At 44.8% G+C, this 20,268-nt stretch overlaps 2 protein-coding genes across 2 annotated transcripts in view; one reads left to right on the top strand and one right to left on the bottom strand.

Annotated features, from left to right (window-relative positions):
- Nucleotides 1-823: 823 nt before the first annotated feature.
- LOC121835893 lies at nt 824-1,980 on the top strand. Its single transcript, XM_042290437.1, has 2 exons — nt 824-866; nt 1,007-1,980. Exons 1-2 carry the CDS (start codon nt 824-826, stop codon nt 1,978-1,980), a joined length of 1,017 nt encoding a protein of 338 aa, XP_042146371.1.
- Nucleotides 1,981-5,865: 3,885 nt separating this feature from the next.
- The window catches only part of LOC121835892, a 28,282-nt gene continuing 13,879 nt past the window's right edge, over nt 5,866-20,268 (bottom strand). Inside the window, exons 2-4 of the mRNA XM_042290436.1 lie at nt 7,455-7,760; nt 6,533-6,708; nt 5,866-5,972 (exon numbers count right to left, since the gene is read on the bottom strand). Coding sequence (XP_042146370.1) covers nt 5,866-5,972; nt 6,533-6,708; nt 7,455-7,760 — 589 coding nt within the window. The remainder of the gene's footprint in view (nt 5,973-6,532; nt 6,709-7,454; nt 7,761-20,268) is intronic.

Raw genomic sequence — 20,268 nt, 5'->3', positions numbered from 1 at the left:
AAGTGGCAGGCACGCACCAACCTTGGCCGCTAATCGGTTCTGTGCGCCTTGGCACCTTTCTTGAGCTCTGAAAGATGGCGCCCTAATATGGAGGCAAGCTTATACAGCGCATGCCCAGCGGCGAACACAATCTGGACGGCCACCTAAATGGGTTCTTCGTACACCGACGAAGGTAACTCGAAGAGGGTCGGAAGATATAACACTGTTATCATCGTCTGTGCTTGTATTACCACGCACATCAACGCAAGCGGGCACATAGCCTAGTGGTTACCGTGCGCGGCTTCCACGAAGCAGGCCGAGGTTCGAACCCGGGCAGCGGACACACATTTTTTTTAACGTTCTTGTAAACTCGAGAACCTTCCCTCATGTTCATAATCAGACTGTCCTATGCACCGAACTTTCCACGCCGATTGCTCGAAGGCCAGACATGTATAAGAATGGCTCTGTGTGACGAGCTGGAGTCGATCTTGCCCAAGCGCTTGACACTGCTGCTACGCCGACGCCTGCGGCGCTACTTATTATTTTGTTTTCGCACAAGTTCGCCTTATTAAACATTCAGTTTCTTTCGTTCTTTCTCGCCTCTTCACCAGTCATTCGTGACAGTATTAAAGAAATATCTACTCACACATGCTCTTTTCAAGATCGTTCCATGGCTAACAGCTGCAGAGATGACTACTTTTTCCAATCTTAAACTGTATTTTGTATGCTTGGTGATGGCATATGCATTTATTCTGTTTGATTGACAGTGGTAGCATAGGCTGACCTGAAGGGCATTAAATGTAGAGAATTACATGCACCAGATATTCAAGATACTAGTGTAAAAATGCAATATTGCTTCTACTTGCGCTATTTGCTCATGTATAAAGGTAGATGAGTAGACAGAATGTTGCAGCTTCCCCATTTTTTACTCGACAATGGTAGGGAAAAGCAGGAACCTTTGTGAATTGTGCAGGCTTCTGCATTATCGAATGTGCATATTCCGAATTGCCAACGTGAACAATTTCAGATGTTGAAGAGGAGCTGTGCCACCTCAAGCGAGATATCGGTGTTCAAGTGAACACATGGACTGAGGGGAGAAGACAACTGATTACCATCTCCACTGTTAAGGACGAACAGGCACTGGTAGTGCTAACGGGCATCTCAAGCTTGGAGCTGTTCTATAACATTGCCAACTTGTTCACCGACGCTCGGAGGGAACAGTCGAAGAGGAGCTTCTCACTTAGCAATGAGGATGTCATCTTGCTCATCTTCACCAAGCTTTACCACAATGTGTCTTTTTCGCTGCTGGCCGTCCTGTTTGACATGCACCGCACTACGGCGTCGAGTATCTTTAAGAAGGCCATTGTACTGCTAGCATCTGTGCTAGGGCATGCAATCTACTGGCCTGACAAGGACCACGTCACTGCATGCCTCACGAAGCAATTCGATAAATACCGCATGAGGAGGGTGGTCTTGGACTGCACAAAGATTGCAATTGAGCGACCGAAAGACCTGCCATCACAGATCTTAACGTACAGCATTTACAAAAAAACCTATACTGCTAAGATTTTGATTTGCACAACCCCTGGAGGCCTCTTTAGCTATGTGAGCCGTGCCTACGGAGTTAGGACCTCCGACACACACATAACCCGGGAAAGTAAAGTTCTGACCAAATGTGAGCCTTACATTGACAACGTCATGGTAGATAGGGGCTTTTTAATTGAAGACTTGTGCTATGAGCATGGGCTCGAGATGATCCGGCCACCTTTTCTTGGCCAGAAGAAGCAGCTGTCGCCTGGTGACGCAAAAAGAAATGCCAGCATTGCGAGTGCCAGAGTGCATGTAGAAAGAAGCATTCAGCGCATTAAACGCTTCAAGATCCTGCAGCAGCGGTTCCCACTTGATCTGCTTGCATACCTTGACAGCATTGCCACTACGCTTGCAGGAATTGTAAATATCTCGAAGCCACTGTTTGCAGACGACAAATATTTGTTTCCGTGAAAGCTGAGTTCCATGCCAGCGATACGTTTTCTTTTACTTTTAGCTTCTCAGTAACTTTTGCTTGAAATACAGTGATAACAATAAAGTTTGGCGTCAACTTCTACGAGCTTTTTGTTTTGTGCATGTTCACTGCCCAAGACTCTAGTCAAAGAAACTGAATTCCAAATCGAAGAAAACGGGTGTAATCACTGATCCCATGATGGAGGCACGCAGCTTTCACTGATTGTGGGATTCAGGAACAATCGATTATGCTTGTACCAGTGGGAAATGAGTGACATGATCCTGTATAATAACATAGTCTAAAAGGACAGAAGACACTTAAACAACTTGACATCATAAGTGAAGATGAGCAGCTGAGCGTAAGAGGACCAAGGATTGATCATTTGGTCCTGTTAGCGGGTGACAAGTCTAACAGCGTAAGTGAACCAGGTACATAATTCTAGACATGTACCATAAAGAATAATTTGCACAAGAGCAATATTTAACTCGTAAAACACCTTTGACATATCAAAATAGTTTTCATCTACTTGTCCTTTACTCATAACATATAACCCACAGAAGTCTAAAACATTTTAAACAAAAAAGGCATCTGGGTGTACACAATTTTGAGAACACCTTAAAACAATTCATGAAACAGGGAAGTGGGATGACTGTTAATAGTACGTGCATCATAACTTTTTAAGATTAAGACAACCACTTTTCCAGTTGCGACTGTTGTGATTGCGTGAACAAATGACATGCAAGGTTCCAAAACGGTAGAAAGACGCCCCAAGGTAATGTCTTCAATGAGTGGCCACATACTGTGCAAAACCAGTGGGTGCAAAGCGCACTGAAAACAATGACTGCAGAGAAACATAAAACGAAGCAGTGCTGATGCTGATCCGAAATTTAAATGACAAAGCAAGGCTGGAGCGATAGGCGGGATGCTACACGCTCCAAAACATCGCTCATGCAGCGCTATCTCAAACAGATGGCCGTATTTTTGGAAAAGAAAGGCACGACTGAATGAGGCCGATGAGACATCCCCTCTACCCTTCGCTTCGTCTCCTTGAGGAGGTGAACTGAAGCAAAGAGGAGAGAGGCGTGGCCGCTTGCTCTCATTCTCAACAGTTCGGGGAGAATCGCAATGTCACATTCCTCCTTCAATGGCACCCTTATTTTTCCTAACATATGGCAAGGTGTTCGAGATACTGCTGTACGAGTAATGTTGTGGGGCTTCTAGCATCCCGTTGGAACACTTCTGCAGCCTTGTAAATCCAAACTTCGGTTCATCATCCTGTTTCACAGCGCTAAATTGGTAGTCGTGTAAAATCGGAGAATTACACAAACACAGTGCATAGGAGGCTAAACCGCAGTAATAAGTGGTATCATATACTCTTTAAAGAAGAAAACTGCCCTCTCAATTACATCTCTGAAAAATACTTCATCAAAATGCACAGAAAAAAGTATGTGCGTGTGCTCGTCTTGATAGACAAAGAAGTCTGTGCTTCGAATTTGAGCAATACCCATTTGCACTTGCACCTGGCAATAATACCTGCTTGTTTCCTTAAGCATATGATTATCACTGTTCTTCATCATCTCTCTGCTCTTGAAACCTTGCATGCCATCTGTGCACTTTACTTCAATCAATCGACGTTCACAACAGTCGCAAGTGACGATCCCGTCAGGACTTGCCCCAACACATGGCTCTGACTCCATTATCAGAAGCCCGCTGTCTTGGATCGTGAGGTTGGCGTGGGTTGACTCCTGCAAGTACTTCCTCTTGGCAGTGCTTTCGTCTTGCGACCCTCTTACCATTGCAGCTGACTGAAAGGTCGACTCTCGCATGAGGACCTTGAACAAGGGACGCAAATCATCGGGACCCATTTTTGTCCTCAGGGTCTTCATCCTCGTGTAGACGCTGTAGGCCACAGATGCACTAATCAGACCAGTCCTGTATTCCATCCAAAGCGGCGATTCTGCTTGTTGGATGGTAAGTGTGGCAATCTCTTCCACAACAACCTTTGAAAACATTTCTTGGAGGGCTTCGTAGAAGCTGTCATCAGATGCTTGATTATCTCTGCTCATCATTCTTAATGCCTCGGTTAGTGTCGCTGGCCTCTGAGGTGGGGATGGCGACTCCTCTGGGCTCGATGCACTGAAAAGCTACAAGACAAAATCATGACACAACTTTATCCGTCCCAGCTTCTCGCAGAGGTACGTCATTGTCAAGCAGTAGGATACATCCCACTTGAGAGAGGGTTCCATTCTCGGTTTCTATTTTGAGTATTTCAGCATAATTAATTTATATATGTTTCAACAAGATTTATCGAGTCCATATGAAAGCGAATGCAGCACGTCACAGTTAGTGGTTTTACCAATGAGGCTCGACTATCGGTGAAAGGAAACAAGCAAGCTCGATTGCTGGTCCTTCAAATTAAAGCATATCTATGTGTGGCAGTAAATTCATTGCATACCTTGAGGGTCAACTGTTCCTAACATTAGGCTTTCCCACCTCCCATCCCTTATATAGATAAAGCACCTGGGCCTCTACGGGTATATGATGGCTTACCTAGGGGCTACCACCAGCACAATAATTGAAGATCTTGGGTGAAAATTATTACTTCGCAATTTTTGAGCTAAGCAAAGCAAAGGAAGTTTTCACATTCTGCGTCACGGAAAAAGACAAAAAGAATTGTGGCGTTCTCATGAAGAAGCAAATACCACGAGGATAGGAGATTCGGCGATGACTGAATAGGACGGGTGGGCTTGGCTGTGACCTGGAGATCAGTGACTCTCAGCAACAAGCTGAAGAGCGACAAGGAATTTCCTGTACCTACCCATTCCCGGCGCTGACCCGAACGGACACTGTGAGGAACCTCTGCACCCCCCTACTCTTGGCAATGATCCGAGGCAACCCAAAGCATGACCAGGGTCCCTCCCTTCACACAGTGACAAGGACGCACATCCATCAATATAGGTTAACTTCCGTTGAAACATATTCACTGAAGTGGTCGCCTGAACGATGAATGTGAGTACCCACATCTTGTAGATATGTAAATACTTGAGCGCTGACATGTCATATTTGATTACTATACATTTATTTACTCTTCCAACTACATGCATACTTTTCTTTCACTCTTGTGGTTGGCCAGAGTAAATGTATATTAATAAATATGACATATCAGCGCTCAAGTATTTATATATCTACTAGACATAGGTAAATTCTCACATATATCGTCCAGATGACCACTTCAGCCAAGATGTTTCAGCCGAAGTTAATATATACTGCTGGATGCGCGTCCTTGTCACTTTGTGATGGGACCCTTGCCGTGGTTCAGGTTGCCTCGGGTCATTGCCGAGAATTAGGTTGGTACAGAGATTCCTCCCCGTGCCAGTTCGGGCCACTGCCAAGAATGGATACGTACAGGAAGTTTCTTGTCGCCTTTCGGGTTGTTGCCGAGAGTCACTGATGCTTCTCCTGGTCATAGCAAAGTCTACCCGTCCTATTGGTCATCGCCGAATCTCCTGTTCTCGTGCTTTTCGCTTCTTCACAAGCATATCGCACTTCTTTTTTGTTTTTTTCCCTGACGCGGAACGTGACGGGCGCTTACCCATTATTCAGAATGATCCAAGTTAATCTATCCTGCAGACAACACTATAAGGAGCCCATATTGGTCATGTATTTTTTTTTGTTTTCCCAACAGATTCAAAATGTTTTCAGAGTAGCTCAGAACTGGCAACGATGCAACTGTTCCTTCAAGCTGTCAATCAGTATGTGGCAGCTGACAGGCGTTCTTTACGCTAAAAGGTTTAGACTGCAGTGTAATTCCATAATATTTTTTTCATTATAGGTGACTGGTAAATGTTACGGGCACAATTCCAACAATCAAAGTAATTTGTGGACTAACCTTGTACGGGAATTTCCTCGCGGTGACGGTGAGCAGCAGAGCGATATGGGAGCCCCTGCAGTAGCTTGCCCAGGACGTCTCCCTCCAGACTTGCGTCACTCGCTGTCTAGATCTAGAATTTCGAATAAGCAAGCACATTAGCCCTGGATTGGGTTTACTGCCAGGCAAGCACTGTCCAGTTTAGTTGGTGTTGCATGAACTTGGCCCTATAAATGGAGTTTTTCTATCAAGAGTAAATGTCACTGGCCACACACACACACAAAAAAAAAAAACAGTTGTTCGTGACATATAAGGAAAACACAGAATTGCCAAACTCAGCAACCAGATCACTATTGGCCTGCGATATGCACCACAAGCCACTCGTGCTATTTCTAGTCGCAGCACCCATGGCAGGCACTTATCACGGCGGCCGCTGAAGTGGCACGTCTTGCCAGATTCTGAGGCGAGCACCATGTTGCAGAATAGCGGAAGAACAGACGTGCCTGTAAGCAGTCGGGGAGGCATGCGCCATATTGTAGTCGAAACCAGGCGAGCCATCGGCAGATGGCGCAGAGATACGCCTCAATTGCGGCTCGCATGTACTGGGCATTTGTGCCTACATTACTTCCTTGCTGCCTCTTAGAATTACCATCCACTGTAGTATGCTGTATTCTTGCACATACATACCTTCTTGACGCAGGGAAGCTCAATGATTGGCCTGGGCGCATACTTGTCCTTCACACCCTGTTTTTGACTTTTCCCCCATTGCTGTGGCAGGTCGGTCGACGACAAGATTTCAAACACTTTTGTGGCATGGATGTACAGGAGCATGGCCACAATGTGTTTGCATTTGTAGCTCCTAAAAATGAAAACAGTGCTACTGTGAAGTAAAGCCTTTAAAATGAAATTCTGAGATATACAAAATCGCAAAAAGCACTCCTTTCGAAGCAATGAGATGACATCACGCCTCCATGTTTACCGTGTTTACATACAAGCCTTAAAATGGTATGGTATAAATTATGGCAGTGGCAGAAGTTAGTGGAAGGTATGGCTCCGACGCACTGATGTCTGCACCACCTTCTCCTGGCATCATGGGTTAATGTAAACCTTTCCCGCATGTGTTTGTCAACCTTCTGGCTTGTCCGTCCGTTCCATCCCCCCCCCCCCTTCCTCCCCCCCCCCCAAATAAAAAAAAAGGGTCGTAGAAGCTGGCATTAGTCACACTGTTCACAGTGGCACCCATGAGGAACCATAAGCCGAGCATACTTGCCCTTTCTAGTTTAATTTGTATGATCAACATAACATTAGACTGGTTTCCTCCAATATGTTTGTAATTCGCTTGCATCGAAGTATCGTTTTCATTTTAGCAAGCTCCACTGAAGGTTCATGCAATGGGAAAGTTGTTGCAGTCCAAGCAATTGACTTTTGCCAGCTTCAGAATAAAATACTCGCACGCTCTGCCTCAGCAGAGGAACCCCCTCTCGAAATATTACCCCTGCGGGACGAGCATGCGAGCTGTGTTAGGGTACATTCTACATTGAAAGGGTGAGGAAAGGGAACTTCCGAAAGCAGGGAAGATCAATTAAGAGTTCACAACATGCGCACCCTGCTTTGCACGAGCATGATGCAGCTGCCACTGTCTTCTCTTTCACCACGATCTCGAGCTCGTGCGGGTCTCTGCTTAAAGCCGATGTTTGCAGCACGAAACCTACAAACGTGCTGTTACTGTCAACTTTTTTTTTTACACTGTACGTCACAACGTACTCAGCTTCCAGTACGGCTTCTCCCTCGAGCAGAAGTCGAGATGTGGCAAACTCCTGTGCCACGTACTCGTTGATACTGGAGAGGGGAAGCGTCACTGCAAAGGAACAATAATAATTCAGACTTGGTTCGCGCAGTTCCGTACGAATGCTTGGAAACAACTCCAGAGCTGTGCTAATTCCTTAGCTTGGACGGAAGCGTCGGTATCGGCGAGCTCCATACCACCACAACGACAACGCGCGCGTGCACAGTTGTCCTCTTGCGCCCTGCTGAATGCGAACTTAACGCTGCTAGATTAAAATTAGATTAAACTAATCAGGACCAACAGACAAAGAATCGCCACACGCTAAAACCAGAACAAATGAAAGTCAGCAAGTACTGCCAGCGCAACCGCGCATCCGCGTTGGACTGCGCGCGCGCTACGAAGTCCTAGGCTTGCTCTCGAACATCTTAAAGCTAATATCTATCAAAAGAGCTTAGGGGGGGGGGGGGGGGGGGGGGGCTGCCATTCAGTTTCACAAAAGCTAATGACACGTCATAAAATTTTAAAGATAATTATCAATCGTCCCTGCTGTAAACTAACAGAAATGTCTCATACGATTACATATAGCGTCGTCTGCTAGCATCCTACTGACTAGGTTACAAAAAGCATCCGCGAGGCGGGGCCACCCAAAGATCTCGTCGCCAATTGTGCTCTACAGGGTCAAGGAATATAACCACTTAGGTTCAACATTTACTCCTGATCTACGACGGAATACCTATTTTGATATTGTTTCCGAAAACACTAGCAAAACAATTGTGGTTCCCGAGGCGAAACCTAGCTAGCTCGACACCTGAAATAAAAATGCTTGCTCATAAAACTTTAGCTGGACATATTATTGGATTTTCCAAAATTGTATGGGATATGCATCTTTTACAAAATTGTATGGGACATACAACATGGGATATGCATCTTTTACAAAATTGTATGGGACATACAACATGGGACATACACCATAACAAATTGTTCTAAACAAGAGGAAATCCAGCGGCGAGCCTCCCGTTTCATCTCTAACAAATATCGCGGCATTGACTCGCCTACTAAACTATGTGAACTTGCCACCCTTCCAGAACTCGAATCGATAACCAAGGTTAATATAGTCCGCTGCAACTCAAGAAGGGAGGGCGAGTGTAAGACACGCCGGAGAGGAGGAAGCAGACGGAACGCTAAACAGAGGTTTCCCCATCTCTTCTCCAGCGTTCCGTCTGCTTCCTCCTCCCCGGCCTGTCTTACGCTCGCCCTACCTTCTTGAGTTGCAACGTACTATAGGTTAAAGTGTTTTTTTTTACAGGTTATTCATAATCACGTTAAAATTCATACATCCGACTACTTTGAAACCCGCAAAAGCGAATCTTCATGGCTTCGCCACAGCATGTTTATTTCAAACCCTTCTGTTCGTAATGCCTGTTTTAAATTCAGTTTCCTCCCTAGAGCAATCAAAGAGTGGAATGTTTTACCCGATAACGCTATGTCATGTACATCTCCCAGTGAAGTTTTAAAATGCATCGAAAATACTGTTTCATGGCCACTACATATCGCGATTTTGCAGTGACACTTTTGTTTTTGTCTGTAAAAGTGAATATCTGTTACTTCTTTTCTTTGATATTTTTTTTGATGCACGCTTTGATTATTAATTGCATAATGTTGCCGTTTTTTATTGGCGAGCTGTTTAGTTGTATATTTATTTATTTCTCTTATTATGTATGTTTTGTTTTTTTATGTTGTGATTTCCACCACTGTAAGCCCCCTCACGGCCAGACCGTATTAATAAATGGAATAAAATAAAAAAAGAATATAGATGACTCGTCACCTGTTTTATAAAAGACTGTATATAGTCTTCTGAACAAATTCAAATTATCACTTCTTAAATACTGCATTACATGGATTGGAGGACCTCGAATGTAAAGGACGCTGCCAATTTATTATATCTGTAGTTTCTACAATTGAACGTAGCCAGATGTGCACGTATGTAACAACAGAAAGTACAAATTAAATTACCCTGGACATGTCTAACGTTGCAACTCTTTTTCCGCGTTTCAATTTCCCCAGTTTCTTTTCCGGCCCTTTCACGTGCAGGGCCGTCGTTACCTAAAGCCGGCTCTGCATGTGACAACTGTTAGAGGCAGTTCTGTTTAGGTTACATCACGTTTTTGTTAGAGGGAGCTGCGCGAGCCAAACTAACCAGATATCTTGACAATTCCAGCGGGAGTTTATACATTATCCTTGTAAACCTGCGTTCAGTCGTCATATGGCGCCCTCTCGGTCCTTTGCGAGTCTTTGAACGAAATCAAGCTGTTCCCCAGCTGCTGGAATGCTCTCTCAAACATCGTGTTGTCACTCGATATATGGAAGGACGAGCAGCATTACATTATCAATCTGAGATGGAGCCGTGCAGAGGGTCCAATACGCAAAATGTTTTAAAGTTTGATTTAATAGAATGACCAAATCGGTCAGGTTGATGTAATATATTTAAATCATTCTCCTCCGGGACAAATCGAATATCCCCGAAGGCTTTAGTAGTTTAATTTATTTTTAGCAAGACTTTATATCGCGTCGTTTTTTGACCGTGACGTAGATGCATGCGGTATTGTCTATTTTTACGAAGAATGCTTACGTCACTGACACACTTTTTACACCGAAAAAATAAAGACAGCTACGCTTTCTTTTCTACAAGATCTAGCTTTTTTTGTTTTATTTAGCGCACTTTACCAGATTCTGAAACTGTAAACCTGAACCTTCATTTAGAACAGACTTTCTGCATAAGGTATAATAGACGGCAGGTACAACCGTTGTATTGATACTGCCTTTCGTATAAACTTGTCTTGATCTCCATAAAAAAAGAGTCTTCTTTTATTTACCGCCCAAACGATCGGTATATAGAAGGCATAGGAAATAGTAGCACGTCGCAAGGACAACTTCACAGCGTCTATTTCGGAATCTTTCATCCCGTTGAAAGTTGGAGCTATTAGCGTGTCGTCAAGGGACCGATGGGACGGGACACAAGATTGTGATGATGTTACATGACGTCACCCGACACGCGTGAAGTGATTATTTGACCACGCGACCCGCCGTAGCATCAACCACATGCCCTCTTGAGCCATAGTGGCGTGCAGTTACATTTATCAGGACGCTAGCCTTCTAAGTTCAGCTGACGGCTGCGTTGGTACGGCAATGGCTACGGCTACGCAACGCAACTCAACTCCGTATTTGTTAAAGGACACATTCTGTATTTATAAAATAAAAAAAATCAACAATAATGCTAATGTTATATATATAGATATATATATTATTTTCACTTTTTACTAAACCGAATTATTTTCGTAATAGACATCCCCCATCCGTGTCGGTATTTCTATTCATGAAAGTAATTCAGCAGTGGTTCGACCATCCCAATGCGTGGTGACCTAAAATTGGAAAATAGGTCGCCCCAAAAGAAAATGAGTCGCTATATCGCTAGGTACCTTCTCATTTAAGAAGGCGTGTAGCTATGGGTTAGAGGTGAGCGAGGTGGCTGTGCAGAAAGTCTTCGATCAATATCGGCACCAAAAACACCCTCATACCGAAAAAAAAAAAAAAAAACACTCCAGGCTTTTTTTTTTTTTTATGCAAATCAAAAGTGTGACAGCCATTGTTTTTTGCACTGAAGTCACATCTGAACTGACGGTACGTGTTCCAACCTGCACAGCAGTGACTGGAGAGACCTGGTACGAAATACGCCGATAAGACAGTGTGGTCAATAGGGGTCTGAGATAAACAGAGTGTGGATAATTTTTTTTCACCCTCGTATTCACACCAACTCAATTCTTTGTCGTCATGCCATTGCGGTGGCGCTGTTGTCGGCCCTGCGCCTTGAGCATGCGCTTTATTTCCCTCTCATTAGGTTTCTGTCCAGGGCTTAAATGCCACCGCACCCTACTCCCACACCTGGTGTGGCAAAGCCCGTGCTTGCTTTTAAAAAGCGTGCTGGTATTAGAGGAAAAGGTAAGGAAATTGAGTGAAACAAAGGAACGCTGATGTTATCCTGCTTCCATGAAATTTTGTTTTTGACTGAATGAAAGTGGACGGCATTCCCGCGTCCTTCGTGCTGTTATACTTTAAATTAGAACTATTCTCTCTAAAACTGGCGGCAATTCGACCGGACGAATAACCTCAAACATTCAGGGTGCTTGAAAGTAAACATCTTCGACAGAAATCTGTCTGGTTTGGGGAACAATTTGAAAAAAAGAAAACTCGAACCAAATGTTTAGAAGCAAAGAGTTCCCAACGTTTGGGGGTCGAATTGACTTTTTCTTCAGGGGTGACTAAAAATCAAATGGGACAGCGCGAGCTTGGACCTCTTCATCTTCTTCTACCGAAATGATGTTTTGTGAACCTGACGCAGGCCATGGACGTAAATAGATGGTAAGGCCCCAATATCCCCCGTTGTGTTCTGGACACACCGGGGAACATTAACAGGTCCCTTGGGGCCTTACCATCTATTTACGTCCATGGCCTGCGTCACGTTCACAAAACATCACCTCGGTAGAAGAAGAAGGAGAGGTCGAAGCTCGCGCTGTCCCACTCCATTCTTAGTCACCCCTGAAGATGGAGTCAAGTCGACCCCGAAACGTTGGGAACTCTTTGTTCCTAAACTTTTAATTTGAGTTTTCTTTTTTTCGAATTGAGGATGCTATGTTTGCGACACTCCACGAGGTACTCGGAGGTCAAGAGGTATAGAATGGTGTTTCGCAATAAACTAATAGAATCTCAGGTTGCCTACATTTCTGTTTTAAGCATTGCACCTTATCTACGTTCCGCATGGTTTACATCTAAAATGAAACTAGTATCCGGAAAAAAAAGCGTTTATATAAGCGAGTGAAAAACTCTAACTTGTAACGCGAGTGGACCTCATGTCACGGGTATGCCTTATGCTGCAAGAAATTGATACAAAAGGCCAAGCAGGATTTCTTTGGCGTTGATGTCTCGAATATGCTATGGTCAAACCCGAAGAAATTTTGGAGGGTTGTAAACCCACATTCTGCAATTGCGCTTACGTACTTGGGTTCTAGTGACACCTTACTTGGTAGATCTCAGTTGACCGACCAGTTCAACAAGCTTTTCAGCAGTGTTTTCACTGATGAGGATGTTCTTTTAAATTCGACTCTATTAGAAATGTCAATTGAAAGCAATATGGAAGATATTGTAATTTCTAGATACGGGGCCAGATGTTCCATTGCCCGATTGCCCACTAACTTTTGTCCTGGCCCGGTTGGCATATACACAAGGTTATTTAAGCTAACCAAATCAATTTCTGGCCTTTTTTGGGAAGGCTGTTCAAACAATCACTCTCCATGGGTGAATTACCAGACGATTGGCAATATATGCCCATATTGTTTCTAAATTTAAGACGTGCGATAAAAATTCATTTAACACTCACCAGTGGTTCATGTAAACTTCTAGAACAAATTATATAGTCACAGATCATGACCCACCTATCTACCAATCAACTTCTGTCTATTAGCTTTCTGCGTTTATGTGACACGCAGCTGTTTGAGTTGTTAAATGACCTCCATAATTATGTTCCCCTGTCGAGACACGACCATGCCATTTTTATTGACTTCGCGAAAACGTTTGATCGCCTACCATATAACCGCCTGATATATTTGCTGACTAAAATAAATTTATCCATAGGTGTTGCTAATTAATTACAACCTTTTTGACTAACAGACCCCAATCAGTTGCTATTGGCCAAACGCCTCTCTTCCCCTTTTCCTATGACGTCAGGTGTCCCGCAGAGGTCTGTACTGGTTCCTGTGCTTTTTCTTATGTACATCAATGATCTTCACTCCAACATCAAATATTGCGCTCGTCTCTTCGCGGATAGTTGCGTCATCTACCGTCTCGTTATGGGTGCTCACGAGAGTAGTTTTATGATTTAGACACAGTTTCAAACTGGTGTACTTCATTGGTATTGACGCCGTTGAAAATGTGCCATCCTTTGAATATCTTGGCGTTCATTTCTCATCAGACTTAGCGTGCAACCTTCATATTAAACGCATTGCTAACAAGGCGTCGCGAACACTTGGCGTTTTTAGACGAACACTGATCCAAGCAAGCTAAGACACAGAACTTCTTGCCTACACTGCTCTTGTCAGATCTCAACATACTCATGTTGAGATCTGACAAATCATCTTGTACCTCATCAAAGTTATCTGGTAGATAATATTGAATCTCTTCAAAACAAAGCTGCTAGATTTATAGCTTGCGACTACTTCCGATTCACAAGTGTAAGCAGCTTAAAACATCAAGCTGTCACCTCTTCATACAAGGAGCCACCTCGCATGCTTTTCATTTATTTAAAAACTTTATTACAGTCCCTCACATTTCAGGGACTCTCTCCTAGGACCGGCTCACTATATATAGTCCCGCTTAGATCACCCTTTCAAAATGAACCCCATATTTGCACGAAGCAACATGTTTAAAAACTCTTTACTACTCCTCGCTATATTGAGCAGGAACAGCCCCCCCCCCCCCCCAGAGAAATTGCCTGCATCAATGACCATCAGTTCTTTGTCTCCGCTCAACACATGTTAAACCTTGAATAGTCCCACGTCCCTGCAATATTTGTTGTTGTCAGTGTCTTGTTTCTAATGTACATGTTTTTATTGCGCACCATATTTTTATATCGTATGTTTGAAGGCCACAATGGCGCCAAATGAACTGTACCTTCAATTTATGTTTTGTACCTTTATTAATGCGAAAGCATTTCTCTGTCATAGAGCGAGCAGCACCAAACGGCACCTTACATCCTTTCTCCAAGTGAAGCCACCTCCCAGCTATGAAACCACGCGGAAAGCTAGCCAACGGCGCCTAGTTTCCCCGATCCCAAAGGAGCGGAGTAAAGCTAATGGATTTCGGCTTTGGTCCCATTGACTGGCGCCCGTTGACGAGGCTCCCATTGGCCGTTGCGCGTCAGTTTGAAGTTTGAACGACCGTTCACCCCATGGCGCTGTGTGTGCGTCAGCGCTCCGTTCACACGAAGCGTCCAAGGTCAGCGCGCCCAGGAGAGCGCGCACACTGACCGGCGACGAAAAGTACGCAGCAGACGAAATAAACGAGCGGACGAGCGGCTTGCATGCTTTCGCATTCGCAACTCATAAGAAGTGCTTAGGTGTACATCGGACCTTTTTTATCTCTGTCTCTTTTTGTTGCCACTTGGGTCAGTTGTACCAATCTTTGTGTTACGAACCTTTTATGTAATGTCCGAAAGGGCCTTTAGGGTTAAAATAAATAAAGCCCTTTCTTAGCATTGGATGAAACAAATGTTCTGTACTCTAGATTCTACTTTCTCTTTATTTCATAAAAAGCTATAGCTCTGAGTGGACATCGTTATTCTGATAATTGATATGGCGAATAGTTTGAAGATTAAAAAAATCAAAGACGTTTAGAACTCCCTGTAATGCCGAATAAGAGCGCAGCGCTTGACCCTCCCCTCCGTACCCTCCCCTCCTTTTCTCCTGCTCTCCTCCCATTCAGCGGGAAATTGTTGCTACATTTCCTGTTAAATTCAGTGGAATAAATTCCCCGCTAAATTTAGGCTAATTATTGCAAAAATTCCTCGTTAAATTTAAAAATTTAGCGGGAAAATTGTACCGCTCAATTTACCAGGGAATTTTTTCGCTAGATGTAGCGGGGAATTGTTTCGGCTCTATTTAGCGCGGATATTTTCCAGCTAAGTATAGCGCGCAATTGTTTCCGCTAAATTTAGCGGGGAACTGTTTCCGTTAAATTTAGCGAAAAAAAATCCCTTTTCCTTTTCTCTCGTGACATCAGTCGTGACCCTCGTGGCGTCACATGTGACGTCATTATGGAAAACGTCCCATAATGCAACGCGTGGTTACACCAACAGCGACGATGACGCCGCTCAAGCGGGAGACGGGCGCCTAAGAGCTGCGCTCGAAAAAAATATCTCGCGGAGCAGAGCTCACGGAAGTCAAGCTTACCTGACGCAACGCTTTCTCAGGACGCATTTACATCGGAATAGTGAATGGTATCCGCAATAAATGCAAGTTTCTACTTGTCAACCAGCGGTGAAATGAGAATAATTATTGGGGATGTCCACAACAATATATTATCTAAGATCATAATTCGGAGCGCTTAGAGCAAAAATATATTAAAGGGGCGATGCAACGATTTTTGTATTTTGCGCAAATACCGCTTAGAACGGATCCCTGACATTAATGACCCGTGAAATACCCGTTCATTTTAACCACGCGCAATCGAAGTCGCAGAAACAAATAAAGAAAAACGAGCAGAGTTCAGCCCCTCAACTCGCAGCCAGAACAAGCAGCCACGTGATCTGGAGCCGATTATATGCCGCCAATGTTGATCATAGCCATGCCCTGGGGCTGGCAAGGCACAGGACACGCGCCGAGTTCCAGACATTGTTTTGGTTCGGCTGTTGTCGTCATTGCAGCGATTAGACACAGGACACTACCCAAATGCGTCTTGAGCTATCGATTATCACGAGCCCAAATCGAGTGTCCACGCCATGCTCTGGTCCAATCTTTGAGCCGCGTTCAAATAGCGTCACTGGGCGGTACTGCTACCCCCCAGCTACGTCATCAGGTTTTGCGAAGGAGAGATTGAATGAAAACGCTCGGTTTTCACCTCGAAATTACAGCGCAACAGAGGAGTTTCTTTGTGAGTGGCGTTGCGTGCGAGTATCCTTGTGTCCCACTACTGCCAGTAAGCTCGTGTAAAGTAGAAAAAAACATTCCTGCCGAATATCGTTGCACCGCCCCTTTAAGCCTACATGCCAACCAAAGCAGAGAATATATATCTTACAAAATTTGATTTAGGCGAAATAAAAATAAAAGAATGGTCAGGAATTCAAGCACACGCCTTACCTGCTCTACTCCTGTTCACAACGTTGGAGAAAAATGAGGAAGTTTCAACATCTGTGTACTTGATTACATCAACGGTATATTAATTAAAACGCAAGTTTATTATCAAGTTTGTTTTTCCACGATATACTCGCGTCGCCTAAACCCTTGCTTCGATCAGTACACTTCAGTTAACTGTAATCCGTCGTAATAATCACCCTTGATCCTGTCTTTGGTGCATCGAATCCCTGCCTAACAAAAAAGAAGGTACCTCACAAATATAAAGCTCCTTATTCAGGCGAGCGGATTACTCTTCTAATCCTTTAGGAAGCGGCTTTTTAAAGAAAAACCAACCTTCGATATAATTGAAAAAAAAAGGAAAAAAAAGACGTTTACAAATTTCTGTAATGGGAAATTAGAATGCAGCCCTTCAGGAGGAGGAGGGGAGGGTATGCCCCTCCTCCTCCGTACACTCCCCTGTCCTCCCCTCCTCCTCGCGTTCTCCTCTTCTCTCCCCTCCAACTCTTCTTCCATCCTCCTTCTCCTTTCCTTTCTTCTTCCTCCTCCGTACCCTCCCCTTCTCTTCCTGCTTATCCTTCCATCCTCCTCCTCCGTACCCCCTTGCTCCTCCGTACCCTCCCTTTCTCCTCCACACCCTCCCTTCCTCCTCTATATCCTCTCCTCCTTCCACAGTGTCCCCGCTAAATTTAGCTGGAAAATTGACGCCGCGTGACCTCAACACCAATTCAGTTTCCCCGCTATATTTAGAGGGGAAAATGACGTCACATGACTTCGTGCACGTCACCCATGAACATATTCAGTTTCTGGGCCAGATTTAATGGGAAAATGGACGTCACGTGACCTCAGCACCAATTCAGTTTGCTGCTAAATTTAGCGGGGAAACTGGGTTGGTGCTGAGGTCATGTGACGTCAGTTTTACCGCTAAATTTGGCGGGGTTACGCCGTCGGCAACGGCGACGGCGCTGTATATGCGGAAACAGGCGCCCCAAGAGCTGCGCTCTAAAAATACGCGACTATTTATAGAAAAGTCGCACAACGATGAGTGCCACTCGCCTTAATGCCCGTGCCCGTGTGCACCTGCGAGTATATTTGAGTTACTTACAGGCTTAAGAAATGCAGGGTGTGGCTTATGATCTCCCCTCTCCTGGCTTCGTGGATCGTTCCTCAACCTTCTTATCAGCAAAATCTGAATCCTCATTGGCTGCCAAGCGATAACACGACTAAGAACGCCGGGGACTCGCCGCACCCCATGATTCTTAACAAGTTCTAAATATCTATAGAGTCGTGCTCCTTTATAACGTTATTTGAAGTGAATGTAGTTTATTGGTTTTAGCGCGATAGCGTTAAGCAGCTCGTGTCGCAGAAACCCAGACCTGAGTGCGGCGTTGCTGAAAAGCCGGCGTCTGTGACTGACGCGAAAATTCTGATTGGTCGACAGGGTCATGACGTCAAAGCCACATGACCCCGCGTTGGAAATTAAAACAACCCTCAAGGCTCACGTGAAACGTGACGTCACGCGTGAAATGGAAGTGATTATAAAACATGACATGCAACGCGAATTAAAGCTCGCCGTGTGTCTCAAATGATTTCACTTTATAAAGAAATTCATTTACCCTCATAAAAAATTTGACTAATTTTAGGCGGAATTTGAACCCAGGACCGTTCGGTTGCGAGCCAGACACAGTACTACTAGGCCGTGTCCGCCGCTTCTCTTTATTGCATGATGTAACAGAAACGCACAAGTTGAACATACACAGGCACACAAGCAACTAAAAGACCTCAGCCGACTTGCCTGACGTAGGGAACTGCTGTACCTCCTAGAGGGCAAAGAGCCGATCAAGAAGAGGCAACCACTCCGGGGGTGGTTACTGTGGCTTGAACATTTCCTTCAAGAAACACGTGTGCTCTACAAAATATTTATGAACAGGACGCACATCAACATCTGCGTGTCGCACAACCATGCAACATCGCCATATGCTGCGCAGGCCGAGCAGCAGGAGCATGTCGAAAGGAACACCATTGGCGTCTTCGACAGCTAAGAAACGGATACCATGTGGCGTTAATGGGAGATGCAGTTGTCAGACCATGCCACTGGCAGGTCTTCCTCGACCAACCAGGCTTTGACTGGAAGTGTCTGACTGTGTAGCTTAAAAAAAGAAGGTTTTCACGTTCGGGGGCACCAGCATTCTTTGAACTCGTTTTAGCACGTCCTTCCCTGGGCCTGCACTGTACAAAAAACGAGACATGGGAATGGGAAGTAAATCAATCAAATCTTTCGTTAGTCGTTTCGTGATACTTCAGACAAGTAGTCAAGCGAGAAACGAGTAACTAAAAAGCAGTACGCCCCCCCCCCCCCCCCAACTTTCAAAAAACCCCGCGCACAGGCACAGAAGTCCTCGCTTGATGAAAGAACAAAACCAGGAATCGCTCTGCTTAGCCGTACTTGAATAATGGTTCGCAAGAAGGAGTCGTTTTGATCGCGGAGAAAAATAAATATGCTGACCAACTGCCTCACAAAGAAATGAGAGAGGCCGAGACCACCGGCTTTGAGTCTACGAAAGAGATTAGTGCGGCTCGTACGCTCCCATACAGGGCACCAAATAAAAACTGCAAAGACACGGTGCATACGTTGCACGTTGATTCGCGAGCAGTGCAGCACCTGCAAGATGTACCACACTTTGGCTGTTAGAAACGCATTGCAGACAACCTCGCGAGCGAAAATTGATAACCCCCACCTTTAAAAGTGGTTGCCTTTTCGCGTAAAGCTTCAACTTGACCGTGCCAATACTCATCATTGGTGCGGTACTACCGAAGGGGAACCCCAAGACAGAGGGACGGCGATTCGGTTCATACAACACGTTCAAAGATAGCCGGCGTTGAAGGCGAATCCCCGTGCCACAACCCCAAACACTTATCCCAATTAACGAAACTACATGTATTTTCGCAAAACACTTCCGTTAGCTCTCTGGTTTTCTTTGTCCGCAAAAATATCTCCATATCGTACGCGTAAGACAAAATACGCACTTCAGTAGCTTGTAACTGAAACGCCCGAATAAGCCCACTCCGAAGAATACTTAAACAAAACGGCTCGAGAAAACTACAAAACAGCAAAGGCGATAGTGAACAGCCCTGTCGCACCGAAGAGAAAAGCCGAATGCGTTCGCTGACACATTTGTTTACCACAAGTCTTGTCGCACAATTTTTGTACGCCATGCGCACGCCATTGCACAGAACAGGATCTAAATTGACATGGCTTAAAAGTGAAAAACGAATTTCATGCGACACACGGTCGAAGGCCTTTTCTAGATCTACCTGTAACATAGCAACCCTTCCTACCATAGCGTCGCAGCACTCCAAAATACTGCGGGCGACATGTAGGCTTGTAACTATACTTCTCCCTCTCATATCACTCGTCTGGTGTGGGCCGACGATAACAGCTATAACGCTTTGCAAACGCTCTGCTAAAACCTTCATCAGAATTTTATCATCGGCGTCTGTTAATGTGATCGGGCGGTACGAACCAACGAAACGGAGTTTTAGGGGTCGTCACTCTTGGGTATGAAAATGGTGTTCGTGCACACCAACGATGGAGGCACAACACTAAGTCTCTACGCTTCACGAAAGACGCAGTACAAAAAAGGGGCAAGCTGTCCTTTAAACTCTTTGTAAAACTCAGCTCCCAAACCGTCCGATCCTGGTGCTTTTCCGCTCTGCAAATTGCCGATCGCCTTTT

The sequence above is a fragment of the Ixodes scapularis genome, unplaced genomic scaffold, assembly GCF_016920785.2.
Source record: "Ixodes scapularis isolate PalLabHiFi unplaced genomic scaffold, ASM1692078v2 PGA_scaffold1__304_contigs__length_218370807, whole genome shotgun sequence".
NCBI classification, from domain to species: Eukaryota; Metazoa; Arthropoda; class Arachnida; order Ixodida; family Ixodidae; genus Ixodes; species Ixodes scapularis.
Note: the sequence above shows the minus strand (reverse complement) of the source record. Positions and strands in the feature narration are given on the sequence as shown.